The sequence below is a fragment of the Hyperoodon ampullatus genome (assembly GCF_949752795.1).
Source record: "Hyperoodon ampullatus genome assembly, chromosome: 3".
Classification (NCBI taxonomy): Eukaryota; Metazoa; Chordata; class Mammalia; order Artiodactyla; family Ziphiidae; genus Hyperoodon; species Hyperoodon ampullatus.
In genome coordinates this window covers 94595153-94618075 of record NC_136916.1, presented here as the reverse complement: position 1 = coordinate 94618075, position 22923 = coordinate 94595153, and the positions used below count along the sequence as shown (strand labels likewise).

At 41.2% G+C, this 22923-nt stretch overlaps 1 protein-coding gene across 2 annotated transcripts in view; it reads left to right on the top strand.

Moving 5' to 3' along the window:
* Positions 1–19633, top strand: part of GANC (glucosidase alpha, neutral C) — a gene marked incomplete at both ends in the record, with an annotated part of 69988 nt that extends 50355 nt beyond the window's left edge. For both annotated transcript variants that reach the window (XM_079699903.1, XM_079699902.1), the window contains 9 exons: positions 2639–2740; positions 4123–4366; positions 7138–7202; positions 8911–8987; positions 12272–12346; positions 15389–15502; positions 16736–16848; positions 18825–18928; positions 19524–19633. In XM_079699903.1, coding sequence (XP_079556029.1) covers positions 2639–2740; positions 4123–4366; positions 7138–7202; positions 8911–8987; positions 12272–12346; positions 15389–15502; positions 16736–16848; positions 18825–18928; positions 19524–19633 — 1004 coding nt within the window. The remainder of the gene's footprint in view (positions 1–2638; positions 2741–4122; positions 4367–7137; positions 7203–8910; positions 8988–12271; positions 12347–15388; positions 15503–16735; positions 16849–18824; positions 18929–19523) is intronic.
* Between the last annotated feature and the right edge of the window lie 3290 nt (positions 19634–22923).

Here is a 22923-nt window from a genome sequence, read left to right as displayed (position 1 = left end):
AATATACTTTAACACATTCCTTCAACCACCTGTTCCACTCAGCAATGTGGTTTAAAATAGACCCAGCTTTTGCTTGTGGTCAGCGTCATCTATAACTGGATCCGGTTTACTAGCTAATGCAGATCTAGTTCAACTTAACCACCCTGTGGCAGGAAGGCTATTTTAAGTCCCCTGGCCTTGCATAAATAACCTGAAGCTTAGGTCCTAGTTTGAGGAATCCAGCCTTTATTGTACCACAGACAATATTAGGCCTCCTACTCCACCCCTGAAGACCAGCCCCAATGGCACTCCGGAAGACGCCAAAATATAATCATCAGGCAAAGATTCAAGTACAGAGATACTCAGCATCAGTCCTTAAAATAAAAAATAAAGAAAATCCAACAATACGGGAATAGTTATTAAATTATGGTATATCCGTATGATAGACTATCATAAGGCTATTTAATATAGTAGCTTTAATTGCATGAGAAAATTTTTGTGACATCATGATAAAAGAAAAAAAAAGCAGAAAGCCTAAATGTTTATATATTACCCTGATTTTGTTAAAAAAAAATAAATATATGTAGGTAGTAATCTAAGTAATTATAATACTGTGGTGATTATAAGTGATTTTAATTTTCTTCTTTTTACTTATCTCTATTTTCCAAATTCTCTACAAGTATCCCTTCTAATAACTATAACAAGTAAAGTCTTTGAATGAAAACACTTATAAGCAGCAGTTTAAAAAAGATAACGGGGGTGGGGGAGGGATGGACTGGCAGTTTGGGGTTAACAGATGCAAACTATTACATAGAGAATGGATAAACAACGGGTCCTGCTGTGTAGCACAGGGAACTATATTCAATGTCCTGAGAGAAACCACAATGGAAAAGAATTTTAAAAACTGTATATATATGTATAACTGGATCACTTTGCTGTGCAGTAGAAATTAGCACAACATTGTAAATCAACTATACTCCAATTAAAAAAGAAGATAACAGAAGATATGCATACTAAGTAATCTTTGATCTCTTAAATATTGGCTCACTGCCTAGTCTTTAGTACTCTGTGTGAAGCTATCGATTTGCCCCAAAGCATAGCAAGTGAGGCATTACAGAGAACACTGCTGTGTCAAGTTCTATGCTGAGACCAATAGCCAGAGAGAGCTTTCAACAGAACAACCACAGGAGCCTGAAAACATCTGAACGTTTACATGAACTTTGTTTCTTGATAAGAATGTTGTCATGTGGGTTTCAACATCATTATGCAGATATGTACGTATCTCATCTGAAGTCAAGGAGAAATTATGAGAATACTATTTTAAAAGTCCCTCGAAAATATTTTTCTTTGCTCCCCATAGGACAGCCTAAAATTTCTACAGAATATTAAAGCAAAAATAGCTACCAAAACTATTTTGGTAAAAGAATGACAAAAAGTTTCAGGAGGGGCTTCCCTGGTGGCGCAGTGGTTGAGAGTCCGCCTGCCGATGCAAGGGACACGGGTTCGTGCCCCCGTCCAGGAAGATCCCACATGCCGCGGAGAGGCTAGTCCCATGAGCCATGGCCGCTGAGCCTGCGCGTCCGGAGCCTGTGCTCCGCAGCGGGAGAGGCCACAACAGTGAGAAGCCCGCGTACCGCAAAAAAAAAAAAAAAAAAAAAAAAAAAGTTTCAGGAGTAATCTAGACTTAGTAACGTAAGATTTTTTTCCTTTTATGAACCTCTTTAGTGTTATATACCTTTACAAGCTCTTATCAACTATTCAGTGCACAAGAGCACTGACTTTAGAGTCAGATTGCCTGAGCTCAAATCCTACCATATCCATTGTTTGCCATATTTCCTTCACGGTAAAATAAAGTTAAACAGTGTTTACCTGATAAGAGTTGTTGTAATGATTAAGTGGGATAATACAGGCAAAGCAACGTAACACCTGGCTCAGTGAGGGCTCTGTAAATGTTAACTATTGTTATTGCTGCTGTTATTATGTCTCCCTTGTACCGTCTTAAGTCCTCTTATAGAGGATTTTGTGGAGTTAGGGGCGGTGTGTGGCAGATAGGCATATAGATTAATGGAACAGGATAGAGAATCAAGAAAGAGTCCCACACATATATGATCAAATAATTAGCAACAAAGTTGCTAAGGCAATTCAATGGAGAAAGGAGTTTTTTCAATAAATCATGCTGGCACATGGGGTATCCATGTGGGGGAGGGGGAAGAACTTTGACTCTTACCTCACACCATACACACATAGTAACTCAAAATGGAATATAGACCTAAATTATAAAAGCTACGACAAACAAAAAGCTTCTAGAAGGAAACATAGAAAATCTTTGTGACTTTGGGGTGGCAAAAATTTCTTAGAACACAAAAAACATGAACCATAAAATAAAAAAAGATAAATTGGACTTCATCGAAATTAAAAACTTATGCCCTTTCAAAGATATTGTTAAGAAAATGAAAGTCAAGCCACAGACTGAGAGAAGATATTTGCAATATACATATATATCTGTCAAAGGACTTGTATCCAGAATATATAAAAAGAAAGAAATGTTTTCCTTTATGTTGGTTTGCCTATTACAAATATGGAATCTAAATATGAAACTGAGTACTTGGGCTGATTTGTGATTTTTTTTCTTTTAATACCTTCTTACTGATGACCAAAGGTGCTGTGTGGACAGGTGACAACACAGCAGAGTGGAGTTACCTGAAAATTTCTATCCCTATGTTACTCACCCTCAGCGTGACTGGGATCTCTTTTTGTGGAGGTAAGATGATACCCTCAAGCTTGATGTGAGAGAAAATCAAAGGGAGGGTGTTTTCTTTTTTATTATTATTATTAATTTTTATTGGAGTATGGTTGCTTTACAATGCTGTTAGCCTCCACTGCAGAACAAAATCAATCAGCCATACAAAGGGAGGGTATTTTCATCAAAGCTGGTCACAAATCTCTTCTTGTGAGCTGTTTTCGACAGGGATACTCTATGGCCATACCACCCTGAACGTGCCCGATCTCCTCTGATCTCAGAAGCTAAGCAGGGTCGGGCCTGGTTAGTACTTGGATGGGAAACAGGGGTAAACATGGGAAAGAGAAAATGAGGAGCGTGAAGGAGAACAGACTAGAGAGGAGAGTGAAGGGGACGCTTCAGAGCTGTGTGTGTACTGTCTGAACTGAGGACATGAAGAAAGTCATCAGAAAGTGAGCCAGAGTGTTTCTTTCCCTCATTCTCTTACTGCTCCCTCCTTAGACACTCTTGATAACTGAGCTTCTCTTCTTAAAACATGCCTTTTCTACCTGAAAGTGAGAAAAATGGAGAGAACTACAAAGACTTTAGCAAATCAGCAATCAGCCTTACAGAACTCCTGTGACACGTTTTAACTGTTAAATACACACACACACACACACACACACACACACACACACACACACACACACACACACACACACACACACACACACACACTTGGAAAAGATAAATTTAATTAAAATAGGATTCTCTGATGGGCTGCCTTTCCCTAATCCTAACAATTCCCTGCAGGTGAGAGATCCCAGTATGGAAGGTGCTCAGCATGGCTACAGGACCAGCTGCTCCTTGTTTTTAGTGGGCCTGGGAGCATCTTAATATCACTTTTTGATAGATGTGTTTTTTTATGGCATTGGTCCATATTTTCAATACAAGGAATATGTATCCTGCTTAAGGGATAAGCACGAAATTCTCCCTAAACCTGTAATTCTGATTATATCTTTCCCTTTAGTTCTTTCTATAATTTTTATCTTGCTTCGGCTGTTGATTTCAAACGAAATCAATTGCCAAACCGCCACCCCACCCCTAAACACAGACTTATTGAATCAGGCAGACATTTTGCAGTTTCTGGGTTACCTGGGCTCAGGACATACAGAAAAGTTGATCTTGCAGTAAAGGCTTTTGACAGGAAAAAAATATATTCAAAGAGCGTACTGTCAGATCCCCAAACAGCCTTGAGTTTTTTAGTATGTGCTCCCTAATTTGAGGCCACAGTTTTATGCTGTCATTTTGAGTGCGCATACAGCGCCTTTGCCCTGTCCGTCTTCAAGGCCTTATCTTACCTGTGTACATCGTCTGTTAGACGCCTGGGTATCTGACTCACCCTTTCTTAATTGACTAATCAGCAGATGTAGGTGGCTTCATCGGGAATCCAGAGGCAGAGCTGCTAGTGCGGTGGTACCAGGCCGGAGCCTACCAGCCCTTCTTCCGTGGCCATGCCACCAAGAAGACCAAGCGACGGGAACCCTGGCTCTTTGGGGAGGAGCACACCCGGCTCATCCAAGAAGCCATCAGAGAGCGCTACACCCTCCTGCCCTACTGGTATTCTCTGTTCTACTCTGCACACGTGGCTTCCCAACCCGTCATGAGGTAAACAGGCTTCACCAGTCACACCAGCAACCAATCTCTACCAGAAGATCCCCTCAGCCACCGGCAATGGAGTGATTACAGTGATTGCAAAAGAAAAGCCAGGTGTTTAACCAAGTGCCAATCAGCTTATTGAGCACCAACGGTGAGCAGGGTCAGGCAGTGGAGGTCACAGAAGATAAAAACTAGATCTCCTGCTACTTGGTGGTTCAAGTGTTAATATTTGGTAGGAGACAGAATTAGGAGAAAGAAAGAAAAGAAAAAGGAAGTGACTTTGTAACTGAATTCATCCAATATTTAACCCATGTAGTTCCCCTACAAAACTTGCCACCGCAAAATGTCTCTTTGGCTTGAGGATTCTTCGGGGCTGATTGTTTTTAAGAAACAAAAGGCTGGGGCTTCCCTGGTGGTGCAGTGGTTGAAAGTCCGCCTGCCGATGCAGGGGACATGGGTTCGTGCCCCGGTCCGGGAAGATCCCACATGCCGCGGAGCGGCTGGGCCCGTGAGCCATGGCCGCTGGGCCTGCGCGTGCGGAGCCTGTGCTCTGCAACGGGAGAGGCCACAACAGTGAAAGGCCCGCATATTACAAAAAAAAAAAAAAAAAAAAAAAAAAAGAAACAAAAGGCAGGGCTTCCCTGGTGGCGCAGTGGTTGAGGGTCCGCCTGCCGATGCAGGGGAAGCGGGTTTGTGCCCCGGTCCGGGAGGATCCCACATGCTGTGGAGCGGCTGGGCCCATGGGCCATGGCCGCTGAGCCTGCGCGTCCGGAGCCTGTGCTCCGCAACGGGAGAGGCCACAACGGTGAGAGGCCTGCGTATCACACAAAAAAAAAAAAAAAGAAAAAAGAAACAAAAGGCTCAGGAAGTCTTTCTTTTTAACCTCCTCCTTAACTGCCTAAAAGAATTTCGTTGAAGGACCTGGTCCAGGAAGTGCATTATCAGAGATATCTACAAGGAATATGAGCTAAGCATGGTAGGGGGAACATGGGGACTGAAGTCCTCTCTGTGTCCCATTGTCTCTGTATGGCCCAGCAAACATTTGTTTACCAAACATTTGTTTTTCCATCTCTGAGTGAATATCCTTCCTCCCCTTGGAAGTCCCAAACCCACTCCCTTCTCCTTTTCTCAGGTGTTATATAAGCCTCAATTGCCTATCTTGTCCTTAGGCATCATATTTTTATGGAACCCCCTCATATGTACATAATTAAATTTGATTTTCTCCTGTTAAATACTCTCATGTAAATTTAATTCTTAGACCAGCCAGAAGAACCTAGACGGGTAGAGGAAAGTTGTTTTTTCATCCCGACACCCACAAGCATCCTCTCATGAAAAACAACTTATTCTTCCAGGCTTAGCTCTATCTTACCCTTAGGGCTTTTCCTAGTGTATGAGTTATATTCTGATTCTATTTTGAAGACAGGATGTGAATACCAACTTTCTGGGTTAGAGAACAGTACACACGGAGACACACATCGTAAGTACATCAAGACCTCTAGATTAGCAGTTCCTCAGCCTGGCTCAGATCAGAATCATCTGAGGAGCTTTTGAAAAATACAGATTCCAAGGCCATACCACCAAACCTACTAGGAATCCCTTGGTTAATTTCCAGGGATCTATATTTGTTAGAAGTTTCCCTGGTGATTTTAGACATCAACCAGGTTTAGAGACCACTGCTTTGTTATATTTAGTAGAAAAGGAATAGATTATTACAAAGGCTAGTGAATAAACTAAAAATAAGTTTCTCTTATTAAAAAATATCTTTTCCTCATGAAACTGAAAATAATATTAGAACCATTAGGTTAATATCCAGATACATAGATATTGAAAGTTTTATGATTTTTATAAGCCCACATGCCTCCTAGTTGTGTACAATAACAATAAAACAAACTCAAAACCCACACAAGTTTCTGAAACCTCCAAAACTGTTGCCAGCTTGAGAACAAGAAAAACCAATTATTTTTATTTAAATAGGCAATGATTAACGATTCATGAAAAGCAGTGACAGAATGAAAAAATGGCACAGATTTTACAACACTAAAAAATTTGGTTTTACAAACATTTAATTTGTTTTACACCAAACGTGTTAGGCATTTGGACTTGGACAAAGCTCCGATTCTGTCAGAGTAGTATTTAGTGCTCAACAATAAGAACGGAAAACTTCAGGTACCAGAATTCTCAAGCTTTCATTGAACCATTTAAGCTAATACATAGCTCTTTCACATAAGAAAAATATATAGTAATCATAACAAGTGCTCATAAAATCTTTTTTTTAATAAATTTATTTAATTTATTATTTTTGTCTATGTTGGGTCTTCATTGTTGCATGTGGGCTTTCGCTAGTTGCGGCGAGCAGGAGCTACTCTTCCTTGCCGTGCGCGGGCTTCTCATTACGTTGGCTTCTCTTGTTGCGGAGCGTGGGCTCTAGGCGCGCAGTCTTCAGTAGTTGTGGCTCACGGGCTCTAGAGCGCAGGCTCAATAGTTGTGTCACACGGGCTCTAGAGCGCAGGCTCAATAGTTGTGTCACACGGGCTTAGTTGCTCCGTGGCACGTGGGATCTTCCCGGACCAGGGCTCGAACCTGTGTCCCTTGCATTGGCAGGCGGATTCTTAACCACTGCGCCACCAGGGAAGCCCTCATAAAATCATGAATCATACAAAAAGAGTCTTGGCTTTTTCCAATTTCCTTTGAATAGTTATAAAACTGAAAATGTAAGTGACTGAATTATAATAAAAATCTAATGATGTTGAAGTAAGAAATTTCTTTTTTCCTTTCCCCAGGCCTCTGTGGGTAGAGTTCCCTGATGAATTAGAGACTTTCGGTGTGGAAGATGAATACATGCTGGGTGAGCATTTCTTGATGAATTATAGTTATGATAAATACTTTAATGATGTTTTTCTTATTGTATTTTCTAGTGTAAGAATGCTAAAAAATCCCTAATCTCAAGAAAGCCAAAAACAAAAATAAAAGAAATTCCATCACCAAGATCTTTAGTGTATTAGTGGGATCACAGCTCTATTCTCTTGTCATGCAGCGCTTCACATAACATGTTAACTTCATATAAACCCATTTTATTTGTGGATGTAAGTTGGGATTCTTGTCTGGGTCCACTCCTAAGCCTTATGACACCACCACAGGGAAGGGAAGTAGAAAAAAGTAAATCAGATAGTAAAGACTCAGAAGAGCTTATTTCATATGCAAGATAGGGTTGTTTGTTTGTTTGTTTTGGGTTTGGTTTTTTTGTTTGTTTTGTTTTTTGGGTTTTTTTGGTTTTGATTTTGGTTTTGGTTTTTTTTTGGGTTTTTTGTTTGTTTGTTTTGGTTGGCCTCTTCTTTAACAAGGGTTAACCAGATTTGGAACATGGAAGTTTATCATTTGGGGAATGGGGTCAAGAAGCCAGGCTCAACACAGAGTTGCCCAAAAGGTGAATTCCATTTCTAAAGAGTAGAAACCCCAAAATGTAAACAACCTATCTCTTTTGGTCTCCACTTGTCCTTAGGTCTCAAATTTCAAAGCTACTTCCCCGGAGAAAATTTCCCTGACCAAAATTGCTTCCTAATACCTAATTCCACCTGCATTAGTCAAAGTCAGTCCCTCTTATTATATAACTTTCATTCCATTTTGTACTTTCATCTTTTTGGTATTTGTCTTAACTCTAATTAATTTGTAATTACTTGTTTAATATCTGTCTTTACTGACTGTAAACTTCATGAGGGTGGGGACCATGTCTGTCTTATTTGTCACTCCATCCCCAGAGCCTTAGCACAGTGCCTGGGACTCAGGAGGAACTCAAAGAATATTTGTTGAATTAAAGAGCAAATTCATAAATGGATGAATTTTACATACGGTGGTACCAAGATCAAAATGAAATTAATAGGGCTTCCCTGGTGGTGCAGTGGTTGGGAGTCCACCTGCCGATGCAGGGGACATGGGTTAGTGCCCCGGTCCGGGGAGATCCCACATGCCGCAGAGCGCCTAGGCCCGTGAGATATGGCCGCTGAGCCTGCGCGTCCGGAGCCTGTGCTCCGCTACGGGAGAGGCCACAACAGTGAGAGGCCCGCGTACCACAAAAAAAAAAAAAAAAAAAATGAAATTAATAATCTAGATTGCCTTTAAGAGAATTACAGGCTTCCAGTGATACCTGCCCAAGGAAGAGGACCTGAGTATCTATGTGGACCACACTTCTGGGTCACAGTTGTAGACTCACCACGTTCAAAGTCATGTATAGCAAACAACGAAGCACTTAGAGAAGTGCAATGGTGCTTTCAGATGACAGTTATGCACAAAATGAGGCTGTGCCAGACTTGTCAGGGTCCCTACCTGTAATCCTACTATACCATAGGAGGATTAATAACAGGTAATAATACAGTTACCTCTGAGCACCTGTCCTCTTTCTAACTAACAGTGCATCTCCCTGATGAATCATTGGTTCAACTCACTAAGATCTCTACCTTCAAGAAGTTCAGTTGAGTGGTCTTTGAAACCACAAAGAGAAGGGATGTTTTCAGACCTCTTATCATGATATTCAACTTTATTTCTTCTCCATTTTTCAGGAAGTGCTTTATTGGTTCACCCAGTCACAGAACCAAAAGCTACTGTGGTTGATGTGTTTCTGCCAGGATCAAATGAGGTAAAAGTAAATGACAAACATCCGCATACCTTACATGCCTCATGCCTCTTCCCTTCAAACTTGGTGGCTTAAAATGACAAAAATTTGTGCTCTCACAGTTCTGGAGGCTTGAAGTCTGAAATCATGGTGTCACCAGGGCTGGTTCCTTCTGGAGGCTCTGAGGGAGAATCTGTTCCATACCACTCTCCTAGCTTCTGGTGGCTGCCTGCACTCCTTGGCATTCCTTGGCTTGTAGCTGCATTGCTTCAGTCCATGCCTCCATCTTCACAGTGTGTGTCTGTGTCTCCCCTACCATTGTCTCTTATAAGACACTTGTGATGTTATTTAGGGACCATCTGAATAATTCCAGATTACCTCCTTATCTCAAGATCCTTAATTTAGTCAAATCTCTTACCATAGAAAGTAATATTCACTCCGTCCAGGGATTAGGAAGCAAATATATCGTTTTGAAGAGCCACCATTCAGCCCACTACACTTGTCATTACTGATAAGACAATAACCAGGCTTTTCTACAGAGTGCTCATGAATGATTTTCTTTCTGCTTGGTTTCTCTAGTAATTTGTAGTTCTGAAGGTGGGGCTCTTTACAAAGGTTCCCCTGCCAAGCAGAAACCCGAGAAAAAAGTTAAATATAACAAGAGCTAAATAAATTGTCCTGCCGAGCATTTCTGCTGAGAGTTTCTCAAGTTGATTCTGACAAAGCGTAGGTTCCCATTGAGAAGAACTAGCTCCCTTTCTGACTTAGCCACAAATTTCTATAATGACCTATTAACATTGCAATTACATTGTTGTGACTACATAACCTATTCCTTCAACACTATTTCCCAGACTGTTCTGTGATTGTTTCTCTTGCTACGTCTTCCCAAAGCCTGGGTAGGAGAGCCAAGCTGTTTCTTGCCAGAACTTTACCTTGCTGGTTAGCTAGTATTGCATCACACTGTGCAGGGAGCTATCTAAAGGCCTCGCTGTCACCTTCCCCGTGTTTCTGTGTGGCCCATTCCCTCTCCTGCGAATCTGTTTATTAGGGAGGGCTTCTCTGACACCCTGTTTAAGATCATAAACTGGGGCTTCCCTGGTGGCGCAGTGGTTAAGAATCCGCCTGCCAATGCAGGGGACACAGGTTCGAGCCCTGGTCCGGGAAGATCCCACATGCTGCGGAGCAACTAAGCCTGTGTGCCACAACTACCAAGCCTGCACTCCAGAGCCCGCGAGCCACAACTACTGAGCCCACGTGCCACAACTACTGAAGCCCATGCTCCTAGAGCCCATGCTCCACAACAACAGAAGCCATGCAATGAGAAGCCCACGCACCACTACAAAGAGTAGCCCCCGCTCTCCGCAACTAGAGAAAGCCCGCATGCAGCAGCAAAAACCCAATGCAGCCAAAAATAAATAAATAAAATAAATTAAATTTAAAAAAAGATTATAAACCACTCCCGCTGCCCCAGTACTGTCCAGCCGTCCTTCGGCCTTTATATTTCTCCACAGAACATGCCATTTTAAACATTCTATGTATTTACTTTTATGTTTTGTTTATTATTTATCTCTCCCATTAGAATGTTAGCTTTTTGAGGGCAGTGATTTTTATCTGTTATGGTCTCTGCTGTATCCCCAGCATCTAGATGGGCACGTGGCCCATAGTAGGCCTTCTGTAAGTACTTGCTGGGTGAGGAGCTTGGTGACTAAGCTCCGGGTCTGATCTACATTATGTTTTGTACCAGTTGTATGCTTCCTAGGCTGGAGATCTTTGAATATGGCACCAGAGCACACACTCTATACCTCTCGTTTCAGTTAGTTAGACTGGAAATGGTCGACAGGAAATCCCCAAGTGTTGTTTGAATCCTTTTTTTTTTTTTATCTTTCACTCCCACCAGCTTTTTATCTAAAGCTAGTAGTATTCACCAAAGAAAGACATTACGAGAAAAGAAAGCTAAGACAATATCCCTTGTAAACACAGACGCAGAAATCCTTGACAAAACATTAGCAAATTGAATCCAGCCAAAGATAATACTTCATGACAAGGTGGGGCTGATCCAGTTGAATTAAGAGTTCACTGTAGCTAGCAACTGTCAGGTCACAGCCCTCTCACATTCACAGCAAGACAATGACAGATTCAACAGCCCAGCTTTATAAAGGCTCTGGTAATCCCAGGAGGTGAACTTGCGAAACAGACTCTGTGGCTGCCAGAAATTATATTGAACTAGAAGAGAGAAAAAGGTTTTGTTTTCATGCTGCTTCTGATGGTATCTTAAGGATTTATCCCACCAAATTACTTTGCAGGACTTTTTTTGGCACTTTAGCAAGTAAACCCCCTTGACAGGCCTCTCAGGTAAGAGTTTGAACTTATCCCTGAATTGAACTCTGTTAAGAAACAATGACACTATAGTAGTAATCCAAGTTTCCATTTGTTTTTCTCTAAGATCTGTTTCCTTGTCTGACACTTTTTTTTTCTCCTGCCTCATTTGTAATGTTTGCTTGCAATGTGCTTTTCTGCTTTGTTGTGGTTTTCTCTCTTCCATTGTCTTTTTCACTACTAGATCATTAAGGTTTTTGTTTTTTTTTTTAAATATATTTATTTATTTATTTTTGGCTGCATTGGGTCTTTGTTGCTGCACGTAGGCTTTCTCTAGTTGTGGCGAGCGGGGGCTCCTCTTCGTTGCGGTGCGCAGGCTTCTCATTGCAGTGGCTTCTCTTGTGGAGCACGGGCTCTAGGCATGTGGGCTTTAGTAGTTGTGGCACATGGGCTCAGTAGTTGTGGCTCACAGGCTCTAGAGCGCAGGCTCAGTAGTTGTGGCACACGGGCTTAGTTGCTCTGCAACATGTGGGATCTTCCTGGACCAGGGCTCAAGCCCGTGTCCCCTACATTGGCAGGCGGATTCTTAACCACTGCGCCACCAGGGAGGTCCCGATCATTAAGTTTTTATAAGCCAACTGGACTATAAAATCCATGAGGGCAGGTTCTGTGTCTTTCTGTTCACTCGTGTGTACCCAGCAATGCCGGGCACATGGTAGATTGATCTATAAATAACTTTTGGATGGATGAATGGAAAAATGAATGGCCTTTTAGTCAGCTTAATCCGTCACAGTACTAGGTTTTTCCTTTGGGATATTTTTAAAAGCATATGTTCTTCCTAACTTCTACTCAAGGTGTTTTTTTTTTTTAATTGTATTTATTTTAGCTTTCTGGTTATTTGAAATCCAGATGAATGGATGTTTTACTAAATAATGAAATTGTGAACAGAGTTGCTTATACACTCTTTTTCATTAGGGTCTGTTTCTTTTCAGGTCTGGTATGACTCTAAGACATTTGCTCATTGGGAAGGAGCATGTGCTGTAAAGATCCCAGTAGCCTTGGACACGGTAAGTTATTTTCAGACTGTTATTTTTACCTATTGTGCTGTATTTGTCTACTCGGGCTGCCATGACAGGATACCATAGACTGGGTGGCTTCAACAACAGAAATTTCTTTTCTCACAGTTCTAGAGGCTGGAAGTCCCAAATCAAGGTTCCAACCAATTCGGTTCCTGGTGAGGGCTCTCTTCCTGGCATGTAGACAGACACCTTGCTGTGTCCTCACATGGCAGAGGGAGAGAGTGAGCTCTCTTGTCTCTTATAACACTAATCATTTGGATCAGGGCCCCGCTCCTATGACCTGATTTAGTCTTAATTACCTCTGTAAAGGCCCTGTCTCCAAATACAGCCACATTGGGGGCTGGGGCTTCAACGTGAATTTTGTGGGGACACATTTAGTCCATAACATGTGCCTACATAGAAAGAACCAAGGACATCAGTGTTCCGCATAATAACACATACATATGAAGACCGAATGTAGATTAGTGGTTGCCTAGAGCTGAAGGCAGGGAGAGGGTTTTGGGAGCAATGGGGAGTGACCACTAATGGGTATAGTGTTTCTTTTTGGGGTGATTTTAAATTGATTATGGTAATGGTTGCATGACTCTGAATATACTAAAAACCATTTAATTGTACACTATAAATGGGTGAATTGTATGACATGAATTATATCAATAAGGCTGTTAAATGTGAGAAAAAAATTTAAAAAACATACTCTGATTTACATTTGTATGTCTAAGAAAAATAATAACACTGACAACAGAGAGTATACATGATGGTGGTTCCCACATACACCATACAGAATATTCTTCTACAACACCAAGTCAGAAAACATGAGTTTTTAGTTGGACCTCTAGGCCCAAGGGGAGGCTATGAGTTATGATTTTAGACTCAGAGTGGCCCATCTAGGCTGCATTTCTGAAGGGAAGTTTGCTCCTACAGCTGAATCACAATGACTACCACAGGACCTAAGTAGTGTAAAGATTTATAAAGAGATACTGATGTTATTTTTTAAAATTCTCAGCAGCAATAGGAACTCCATTATATAGAAAATGATTTCAGATGCCAACTTGCAGATCTAGAAGAGACCTCACCATTCATCTACTTGAATCCCTCATGCTTACAGGTGAAGAAAGTGAGGTTCAGAGAAGTTAAATTCCTTGTCCAGGGTTGCAGCTAAATTGTGGCAGAACTGAGACAAGACCCCGGGTCAACTGAACACCTACCCCAGAGCCCATTCATACTAACTTACTGCTTCATTCTTTGAAGGAAAGAAAAAGAATAAGAAGAGATTTGCTGATGAGGGTGGGGAGGTAGATGTGCTTTACTTCTTGCTGCTGACTTCAAGTCAAGCAGAGGGTGGACATCTTGACTACTTCCACCCTGATTCCCAGCTTCATGTATACAGCAGTCCCCCTTATATGTGGTTTCACTTTCCACAGTTTCATTTACCTTCAATCAACTATGGCCCAAAAATATTAACTGTGGGACTTCCCTGGTAGCGCAGTGGTTAAGAATCCACCTACCAATGCAGGGGACCACGGGTTCAATCCCTGGTCCGGGAAGATCCCACATGCCACAGAGCAACTAAGCCCATGTGCCACAACTACTGAGCCTGTGTGCCTAGAGCCCGTGCTCCACAACAAGAGAAGCCACCATGATGAGAAGCCCGTGCGCCGCAACTAGAGAAAACCCTCGTGCAGCAACGAAAACCCAGTGCAGCCAAAAGTAAATAAATAAAATTTTTTAAAAAGAAAAAACCCAAAAATATTAACTGTGGTCCAAAAACATTAAATGGAAAATTCCAGAAATATACAATTCATACGCTTTAAATTGCACGCTGTCCTGAGTAGCATGACAAAATCTCGCGCCATCCTGCTCCCTCCTGCCCAGGACATGAATCATCCCTCTGTCCGGCAGATCCACACTCTGTGTGCTACCCGCCCATTAGTGTAGGGGAAATACCTTTATATAGGGTTCAGTACTCTCCTCAGTTTCAGGCATCCACTGGGGGTCTTGGAACGAATCCCCTGTGGGGAAGGGGGGACTACTGTATTCTTGCTCTTCTCCCCGCTTGTACATTACTCAGAGCAAAGTACAGGCCTTCACGTGATCCAGGGAGCTTCCTTACAGAGGATTGCACTGGGTGGCAGGGAGCCTACTGGGCTGTGCTGGCTGGGAATGCCATTCCAGAAGACCCATAGATAGGGGCCATGCCTACAACCCTGTTGTCAGAGTCACTTCAAGTGCCCTTGGTGGCTTCTATAGCAAAAGTTTCACAGTTTTACCCTCATAACTGAGTCAGTCACCCTGGTGATCAGGGAAGCAGGAGCAAGAAGGGTATAGGCTGAAGTAAGGACAACAGTCATCTTTCCCAAACCAAAAAACTACCATCTTTTTTTTTTTTTCCGGCTTAGTCAGGTCTTAGTTGCAGCACATGGGATCTTTCGTTGCTGTGCATGGGCTCTTCATTGCTTCCCGTGGGCTTCTCTCTAGTTGTGGCGCATGGGCTCAGTAGTTGAGGCTTACAGGCTTTAGTTGCCCCACAGCATGTGGGATCTTAGTTCCCCAACCAGGGATCAAACCTGTGTCCCCTGCATTGGAAGGCAGATTCTTAACCACTGGACCACCAGGGAAGTCCCTACCATCTTTTATAAAGACATACATATGTACATCTGGGCCTGCTCATACAGACAGACAAATTCCCTCTTTAGCAGAGTCCTAGAAATAAACCTGTTTGTTATATTGACAGGAAAATTAAAAATACAAAACAGGAAAGGCTACTTATAGGATAGTCAGAACAGATAATAAATTGATGAAGGGTGAGAAGTTTCCCTAATAATTTTAAAATGAACCATTTTTAGTGTCTGAACTCTTTTCCTTTCAATGCCAGGGCCCCCATTTTTGCCATCTCTGTGTTCACAAATTTATTTTGCCTTTGAGTCTATACTTGTAACGAATGTGAGTCTTGTACAATGAAATATTTTAAAAGTCTACTTTGAAATTGCCTTATGTGAATCCTCCTTCTCTGAGAGTGTTGCTCTGTTTTAGATACCAGTGTTTCAACGAGGTGGAAGTGTGGTACCAATAAAGACAACTATAGGAAGATCCACGGGCTGCATGACTGATTCCCCATATGGACTCTGGGTGGCCCTAAGCACTAAGGTATTTGAAAAATGTTACTTTTACACATCTTGTTTGTTACTACTCTATCTCTTTACAGTTGTAGCCTTTGAGTATGTGACACTATGTAAAAGTGGTGAACCCCATCTATGGGATAGGTGCTTCTGAAGTTTATCTAGAAATCAAGGTTTTGAATCATTTCTTGTCTGACTTTCCTGGAATTATCCTTAAGAGTACTCTTAGAACTAGAAATAATAGAAATTTCCTCTAGGGCACCGTGACCCTTGGTGCTCTGCAGCTTGGCATTGATTACCACTGGACCGAAAGCTCATTGAGCCATAGGCAGCCTGACATGTGGGTTAGCCCTGAATCTCAGTCTCCTGTAAAAGGGTCCTGTGTCTATGCAACATTCCAGGGACACAGTCTCACGCAATGACTTCTATGCTCATCAGATGGCTCAAACAACTACAATCTCCTTGGGTAAAACCTGGAAGGATCCAGAGTTGATCTGTCCTTTTGAGGAGATCTTTTGAGCCAAATGAGGCCTATAACAGATTCCTCTCCTAGCCATTTGCCAAAATACAGTGCCAAACACAAATCCTTACTCTTAAGCAAATATTATAAAATAATTAAGCTTTCTTTTTCTTACATCTTTCTTTTCAATCCGTTTCATTTAAGCATGTTTTCTTGGGTCAAACTATGGACCTTGGGCCCATGTGAGGCCATGGAATAATTACAAGAAACTCGAGGTCCATAGCACATGAAACGTTGTCAATAACAGTGAATTGCCATATGGAGTGCTGTGACATTGTCTGACATGCAAAAGTGGTCCTCCTACTAAAAGACAGTAGGAACTAGATACCGTTCTCTAAATGGAGGGTCTTCTAAAGATAGCTGATCTCATACATTGTATACCAATTTTTTCTTTTAATTTCATTTCCATTCTGTGAACTTTTCTTGACCTGTTGTCACCTTCTAGGATAGTATTTTGGGGGAAGCCACCTATGCCGCTGACCATACTTCATAGTTTAAATCTCTTTCAACAAGGCCTAACTCTTTGTCCTCCTCTTGTGTGACTTGTTTATTCATATTATTTCACAAATGTGTATTAAATGTATATATCGTATGACTGCTTTGTACAGCTTGAATATTAAGCAGTTGTTCAACATAATTTTTCATAGATTTTAAAATCTATTATTTCCTTTAGGGAGGCGACAGTCTTTTCCTAGAAAGCTATTACATAAGCACATTCTCTATCCGTGATTCACTCTCCAGGGTTCTGCTGTGGGTGAATTCTATCTCGATGATGGTCATTCATTCCAATACCTCCACCAGAAGCAATTCTTGCACAGGAAGTTTTCATTCGCCTCAGGTGTTTTGATCAACAGGTAATGGCAGCTAAAAAAGCTGTGTGCTTTCTTAAATTATGCTATCCTTTTGCTATCCTCAAGTGCAGAGTTGCTATTTTAAGAAATTAATGATGAAGGCCACTTGTGGAGTATTTTTCTTTTTTTCCCCCCCAGATTCATTAAGGTATAATTTTTTAAACTTTTTATTTTATATTGGAGAATAGCTGATTAACAATACTGTGATAGTTTCAGGTGCACAGCAAAGCAACTCAGCCATACATACACATGTATCCATTCTCTGCCAAACTCCCCTCCCATCTAGGCTGCCACATAACACTGAGCAGAGTTCCCTGTGCTATACAGTATGTCCTTGTTGGTTATCCATTTTAAATATGGCAGTGTGTACATGTCGATCTCAAACTGCCTAACTATCCCTTCCCCCCTGGTAACCGTAAGTTCATTCTCTAAGTCTGTGAGTCTTTTTCTGTTTTGTAAATAAGTTCATTTGTATCATTTCTTTTTAGATTCTGCATATAAGGGATATCATACGATATTTCTTTCTCTGACTCACTGCACTCAGTATGATAATCTCTAGGTCATTAAGGTATAATTTAGAAATAAAATTTTAATAAAATATACTAGTATAAAAATACAATTGTAATATATTTAAAGTATACAATGTGATGATCTGATATATGTACGCATTGTGAAAGTATTCCCATCATCAAGTTAATTAACACATCCATCACCTCACATGTTTAACCCTTTTTTTCCCCTTTTGATGAGAACACTTAAGTTCTACTCTCTTGGCAAATTTCAGTTATGCAATACAGTATTATCAACTATATTTACCATGTTATACATTAGATTCTCAAACCGTATTCATCTTATAGCTGAAAGTTTGTACTCTTTTACCAGCCTCTCTCTACTTCCCCCACCCCCCAGCCCCTAGCAACCCCCATTCTACTCTCTTGTTCTATGAGTTCAACTTTCCTTTTTTGAAAATTTTTTTACATTCCATATATAAGTGACACCATGCAGTACTTATTGAATTTTTCAGTTCACTTCTTGTATTCTTCAGGTCTACATTTTGTTTGGTACGTTTTAATATTTTCTGTCTTCGTTGAAATTCTCACTTTGTTCATGCATTGCTCTCTGACCTTGGTGAGCATAGTTATTACCACTAGTTTGAACTTTCTATCAGGTAAATAACTTATCTCCATTTTGTTGAGGTCAGTTTCTGTAGATTAATCGTGTTCTTTTGTTTGGAACATATTCTCCTGTTTCATTTTCCTTGACTCTTTGTGTTGGTTTCTCACATTAGATAAGACAGCCACCTCTTCCAGTCTTGACAGACTGGTCTCATGTAGGAGATGAACCTCGTCGATCAGCTGGGCCTGAGCTCCTTGTTGTTTGTCAGACCTTTGTGATTATCCAAGCTGCCATCTTTGTTCTTAGTGACTCACAGTTGCTGAGGATGTGCTGAGGCCCATCCATGTCCCAAAGGGGCAGATTTTAGTCAGCACCTAGTTGCAGACTGATTAGAACACTCAGGCAGTAGCTGGGAAAGTATGCAGTCAAATCCCTTCCAGGGAGAACCTGTGAGATGGATGTTTTTGCCTGCTCCCTCTGCACTGAGCCCTGGGGGGATAGCCACACTGCCTATTAACAACTACTTCTTTATTTGCTATGATTAAGCCCGTTGGCTATCAGAGCTAGGTGATTTGAGGGCCATCCCTCAGGTGGGAGCCTTGAAAGGAGGGACACTAGAAGTGTGGTCCAAACCCTTCACTCTTCCTGGAGAAACCAGGAGTTGGGGATTCCTTCCCAACTGTATGGGACTATGCCAGGGGTGGAGGTTATATGGAGAGTGTGTCTCAGCCTTTCCTAGAGCTGAAGGCAGGGAGAGGGTTTTGGGAGCAATGGGGAGTGACCACTAATGGGTATAGTGTTTCTTTTTGGGGTGACCCCTATTCCTCTCCTTCTCCTAATGCCATTTGTTGTATCTATTCCAGTTGTGCTGACAAGAGGGGTCATTATCCCAGCAAGTGTGTGGTGGAGCAGATCTTGGTCCTAGGCCTCAAGAAGCAGCCATCTTCTGTGACCAGCCACTCACCTGGTGAGGAAACAGGCCATTTGTTTTTGTAAACATATAAGTATCTGCAGTGAAGAGATGATTAGTCTAAAACTGACATAATGTGCTTAGCCAAGTGGACTCTGCTCTGTCTGGCAGGAGTCAAATATACTAGTATCTAGAGGGCATGAGGCCATCCTGCTTCTCTTCATCAACTGGTCTTTCTGCTCATTGTAAGCAGTTAATATTTTCCTAAAGGAAATTATTTGGGATGAAATAATATTGTAGCTTCTCTGAATATTTTTTTTAAACTGTAGATATCTGAAGTCCTGGGGAATCCTGCTCATGGAGTTTATGGAGTTTCTTAAAGGACATGGGATAGGATATATCCTTGTTTACCTACTGAATTTGTTGGACAGATCACTTTGTTCCTTAGTTTGTTTTCAATCAGTCTTGCACTCAAAACAGTGGAGTGTTTCATGTTTTAAAATTTCATGGAAGTCCATGGGTACAAGTGCTATTAATTTGGATTCTCCTATATGGGGCATAAGGTTTTATAACAGAGTCAGAAACATTTTAAATTCAAAATTTCTCTCCTAGATGTTCATCAAACTTTCCCTTTTACAATTTTGATATCTAGATGGTAAAGCTCAGCCTGTGGCTTTTACGTATTGTGCCAAAACATCCACCCTGAACCTGGAGAAGTTCTCACTGAACATTGGTGCTGACTGGAAGATCCAAATCCAGTGACAGAGCAGTGCACCTGGTGACAAGTGCAGGGAGCAGCTGCACCTTTCTGCCTTTCCAGGGGCCTTTTTTTGCGATTTGTGCTGCATGCTATTGACTTCTCTGGCTCAAAGTCATCTTTCATAAGTCATCAGTTTACTAATGAACAATAGCTTTCAGATTTTTCAGATGTTACATTTTTAGATGTGCTAATAATACTCTTTGGGTCACACACACCCTCTTCTCCTACATGCAAGTGGCCCAGAGACATTTATAGCGTTCACAGATCTCGCATTGCTCCTTGGGCCATGACCTGTGGTATGCACTCTTGCCCAGTGGGCAGCTTCTCTTTGAGCACAGCTGGATGGGTTTGTTTTATGTGAGAAGTGGGCCAAGCCCACCCACCTTGTGGAAGCTTGTCTCAGTCCATGTGGCAGAGCCACTCGGGCTCCAGCAGCTGAGCGGCTCAAGGCCTATCTCCAAGTGGACAGCAGCTTCTGGTGCCCCCCCCACCCCAGTTATCTTTTACCCACTTAGACCTGGACAAGACAACCTTTTCTGCTTGCAGTGTATTCACTGCAGCAACAGGGAGTTACTCTACCCTAGAGACTGACTCAGGAACACAAAGGGCTCTTTTCCCTGTCATGTTTTTGGGGCTCCAAAGTTCCAAATTAATCTCCTTAAAATTCGAATTTCTTTATATTAATTTTTTTATTAAATACTGTCCACTAACCAAAGCTTATTTATAATATGAGTAAGCTATAATTAAAAATAATAAAATAATTACCCATGTCCCCGCCCTCAAACTTCAGAAATCGTACACAGGGCCGGGATGAAGGTAGGCAAGTAAGGCACTTGCCTGGGGCACAAAATTTAAGGGGATGCCCCAAATCACAGTAATCAAAATAAATAATATTTTAATGCAATATTTTTAAAAATCAAAATTAACAGCAAAAAAAAAATCCATGATGAACAAAATATCAAAATTTTAAATAAGGACAGGATTGACAGTACTGCGTTTTACTTTTGCCTCAGACTCTAGTACAGCGTGGCGTGGGCTAGAACACTACACCATGCCAGTTCCCCAGGATGCTCCCCAGGGACGCCCTGCAGCCACAGCATCTGCTGGGGCAGTCACATGTCCTCAGCACTGCTCAACATGCACATTTGCTTATCAGGCTTCTTCCACTCAGCAGCTTGCCAACTGCCACCTCTATGCCTCTGTTCCCTGGGTCCCAATATCCACGGTCTGCCCTCCACCTATGCAAATCCTACCATCCATCCAGGCCCAACTCAAATCCCACTTCCTCACAGAGCCTTTCTAACTACCGTAACACCCTCAACTCCCCTTTACTATGAGCAGTGATTTTGCCCTTCTCTGAAATGCTGCCCCACTTATAATATGCATTCTGCTTAGCATTCTCAGGGATGGCGCCTCAGTGTTTCAGGTTTGTCTGTCTTGTTCCCCTACTAGATTTTATGTTCTTCAAGATCATGTTTTATTTTTCTTATATCTGCCAGAGCACGATTATACTTGGCTTTTAGTAATGGTTGGCTGTAATTGGTTGACTGATGGATTTGATTGATTTAAAATTGAGAATTGAATGTATTTGTTTCTGATTTACTTTTCTGACCTAGGACTCTTCCCTCCAGATATAGTAAACATTACACATTTCCTCGTGGACACATTTGATTGTATCAGTTGAGATTTGAGCTTTGCACCATACATAAGCGCACATAGACATATACAGATTCTTTGCTCCTATTTCTGTAAGTTTTGCAATTAAGGAGAAAGGAAGAAGGCTCCATTAGCTGAAGTCCTGTTTCCCAGCTTCAAGTTTCCCTTGCCAAGCTACAGTAAGACTTAAACTGAAAACTGAATGCTCTTATCTAATATAAATGATGGTTTTTAATAGCACTTAAGGCTGAATAATTAAGACCTATCTTCAGTTCAACATTTATTACGTGTCTATTCATCCATTTAAAATATTTTTGGAGGAAGGAATGAAATAAGAACTTTAGAGTAGGTTAGTGAGGAACTGCTCTGTCTTGACCCAGAACTATCCTGAAAGGTTTAACTAGATACATTGAATGGAGAGAAATATATCCTGGGTGTTCTTAAATGTTCTCTGCTCTTATTGCTTCTCACACTTTACCCACCTCCTATATCTGAAGCTCAGGACCAGAGAGCTAAGCAGGGCTGAGTTGGCTACAGTGTTGAGTTACCTTGTTGTGGCTAATTCTCGATATGTTTTCTCAGGAAACTAGATTTTATGTAAGAACTTAGAATCATTTTAACAAAGATTCAAACAAAGCTCTAAAATGAATATATAATGTTTCTTTCCTTTAAGACTTAAATGCCAGGGAATGAGTTGACAAATCAGTTTAAACGTTAGAAACTGCTCAAAAGAAATATGGGCAAAGGTAACTCATAAAAGAAATTGAAACAGGCAAAATAAGCATGAAATACACTCAGCGTTATTAATATTCAGAGAAATGGGGGCATCCATGATTGGCCAAGATTAAAATGAAAATGTCCAGTGCTAATGTTGGTGTGGGGAATAGGCATTTTCGTGCATCATTGGTGGAATTATGCTAAGTATAATCTTTCTGGATGGCAATCTGGCAATAGCATCAAAATTTTAAATTTGCATACTTTAACCCAGAAATTCCATTTCAAATAAATCAGATAAATTGCTCAGAGCTACTAATTGTAATGTGGTTTATACTATGGAAAACTAGAAATAAACTAAATGTCCTTTATCAGGGGATTGGTTAAATATAGCCCTTTCATACAGTAGAATATTATGCAACCATTAAAATAACAATCTATATATATCAACATAGAAGTATGTTTTTGATAAAATGTTTACTGAGTGATTTCATTTATGTAAGTTTATAATAAACAGACCAAAGCTGGGGACTTCCCTGATGGTCCAGTGACTGAGACTCCGCGCTCCCAATGCAGGGGGCCTGGGTTCAATCCCTGGTTGGGGAACTAGATCCCACATGCTGCAACTAAGAGTTCACATGCTGCAACTAAGAGTTCACATGCCGCAACGAAGATCCCGCATGCAGCAACGAAGATCCTGCGTGCCGCAACTAAGACTTGGCGCAGCCAAATAAATAAATTAATTAATTAATATTTTTTTTAAAAAAACAGAATTGAGGCACATCCTATACTGCTCAAAATGTGAAGGCCATGAAAAACAGGTCTGAGGAACTGTTCCAGATTAAAAGGGGACTAAAGAGATATGACAACAAATGTATGATCCTGGGTTCCATCCTGGAACTATAAGGGACATTACTGGGAC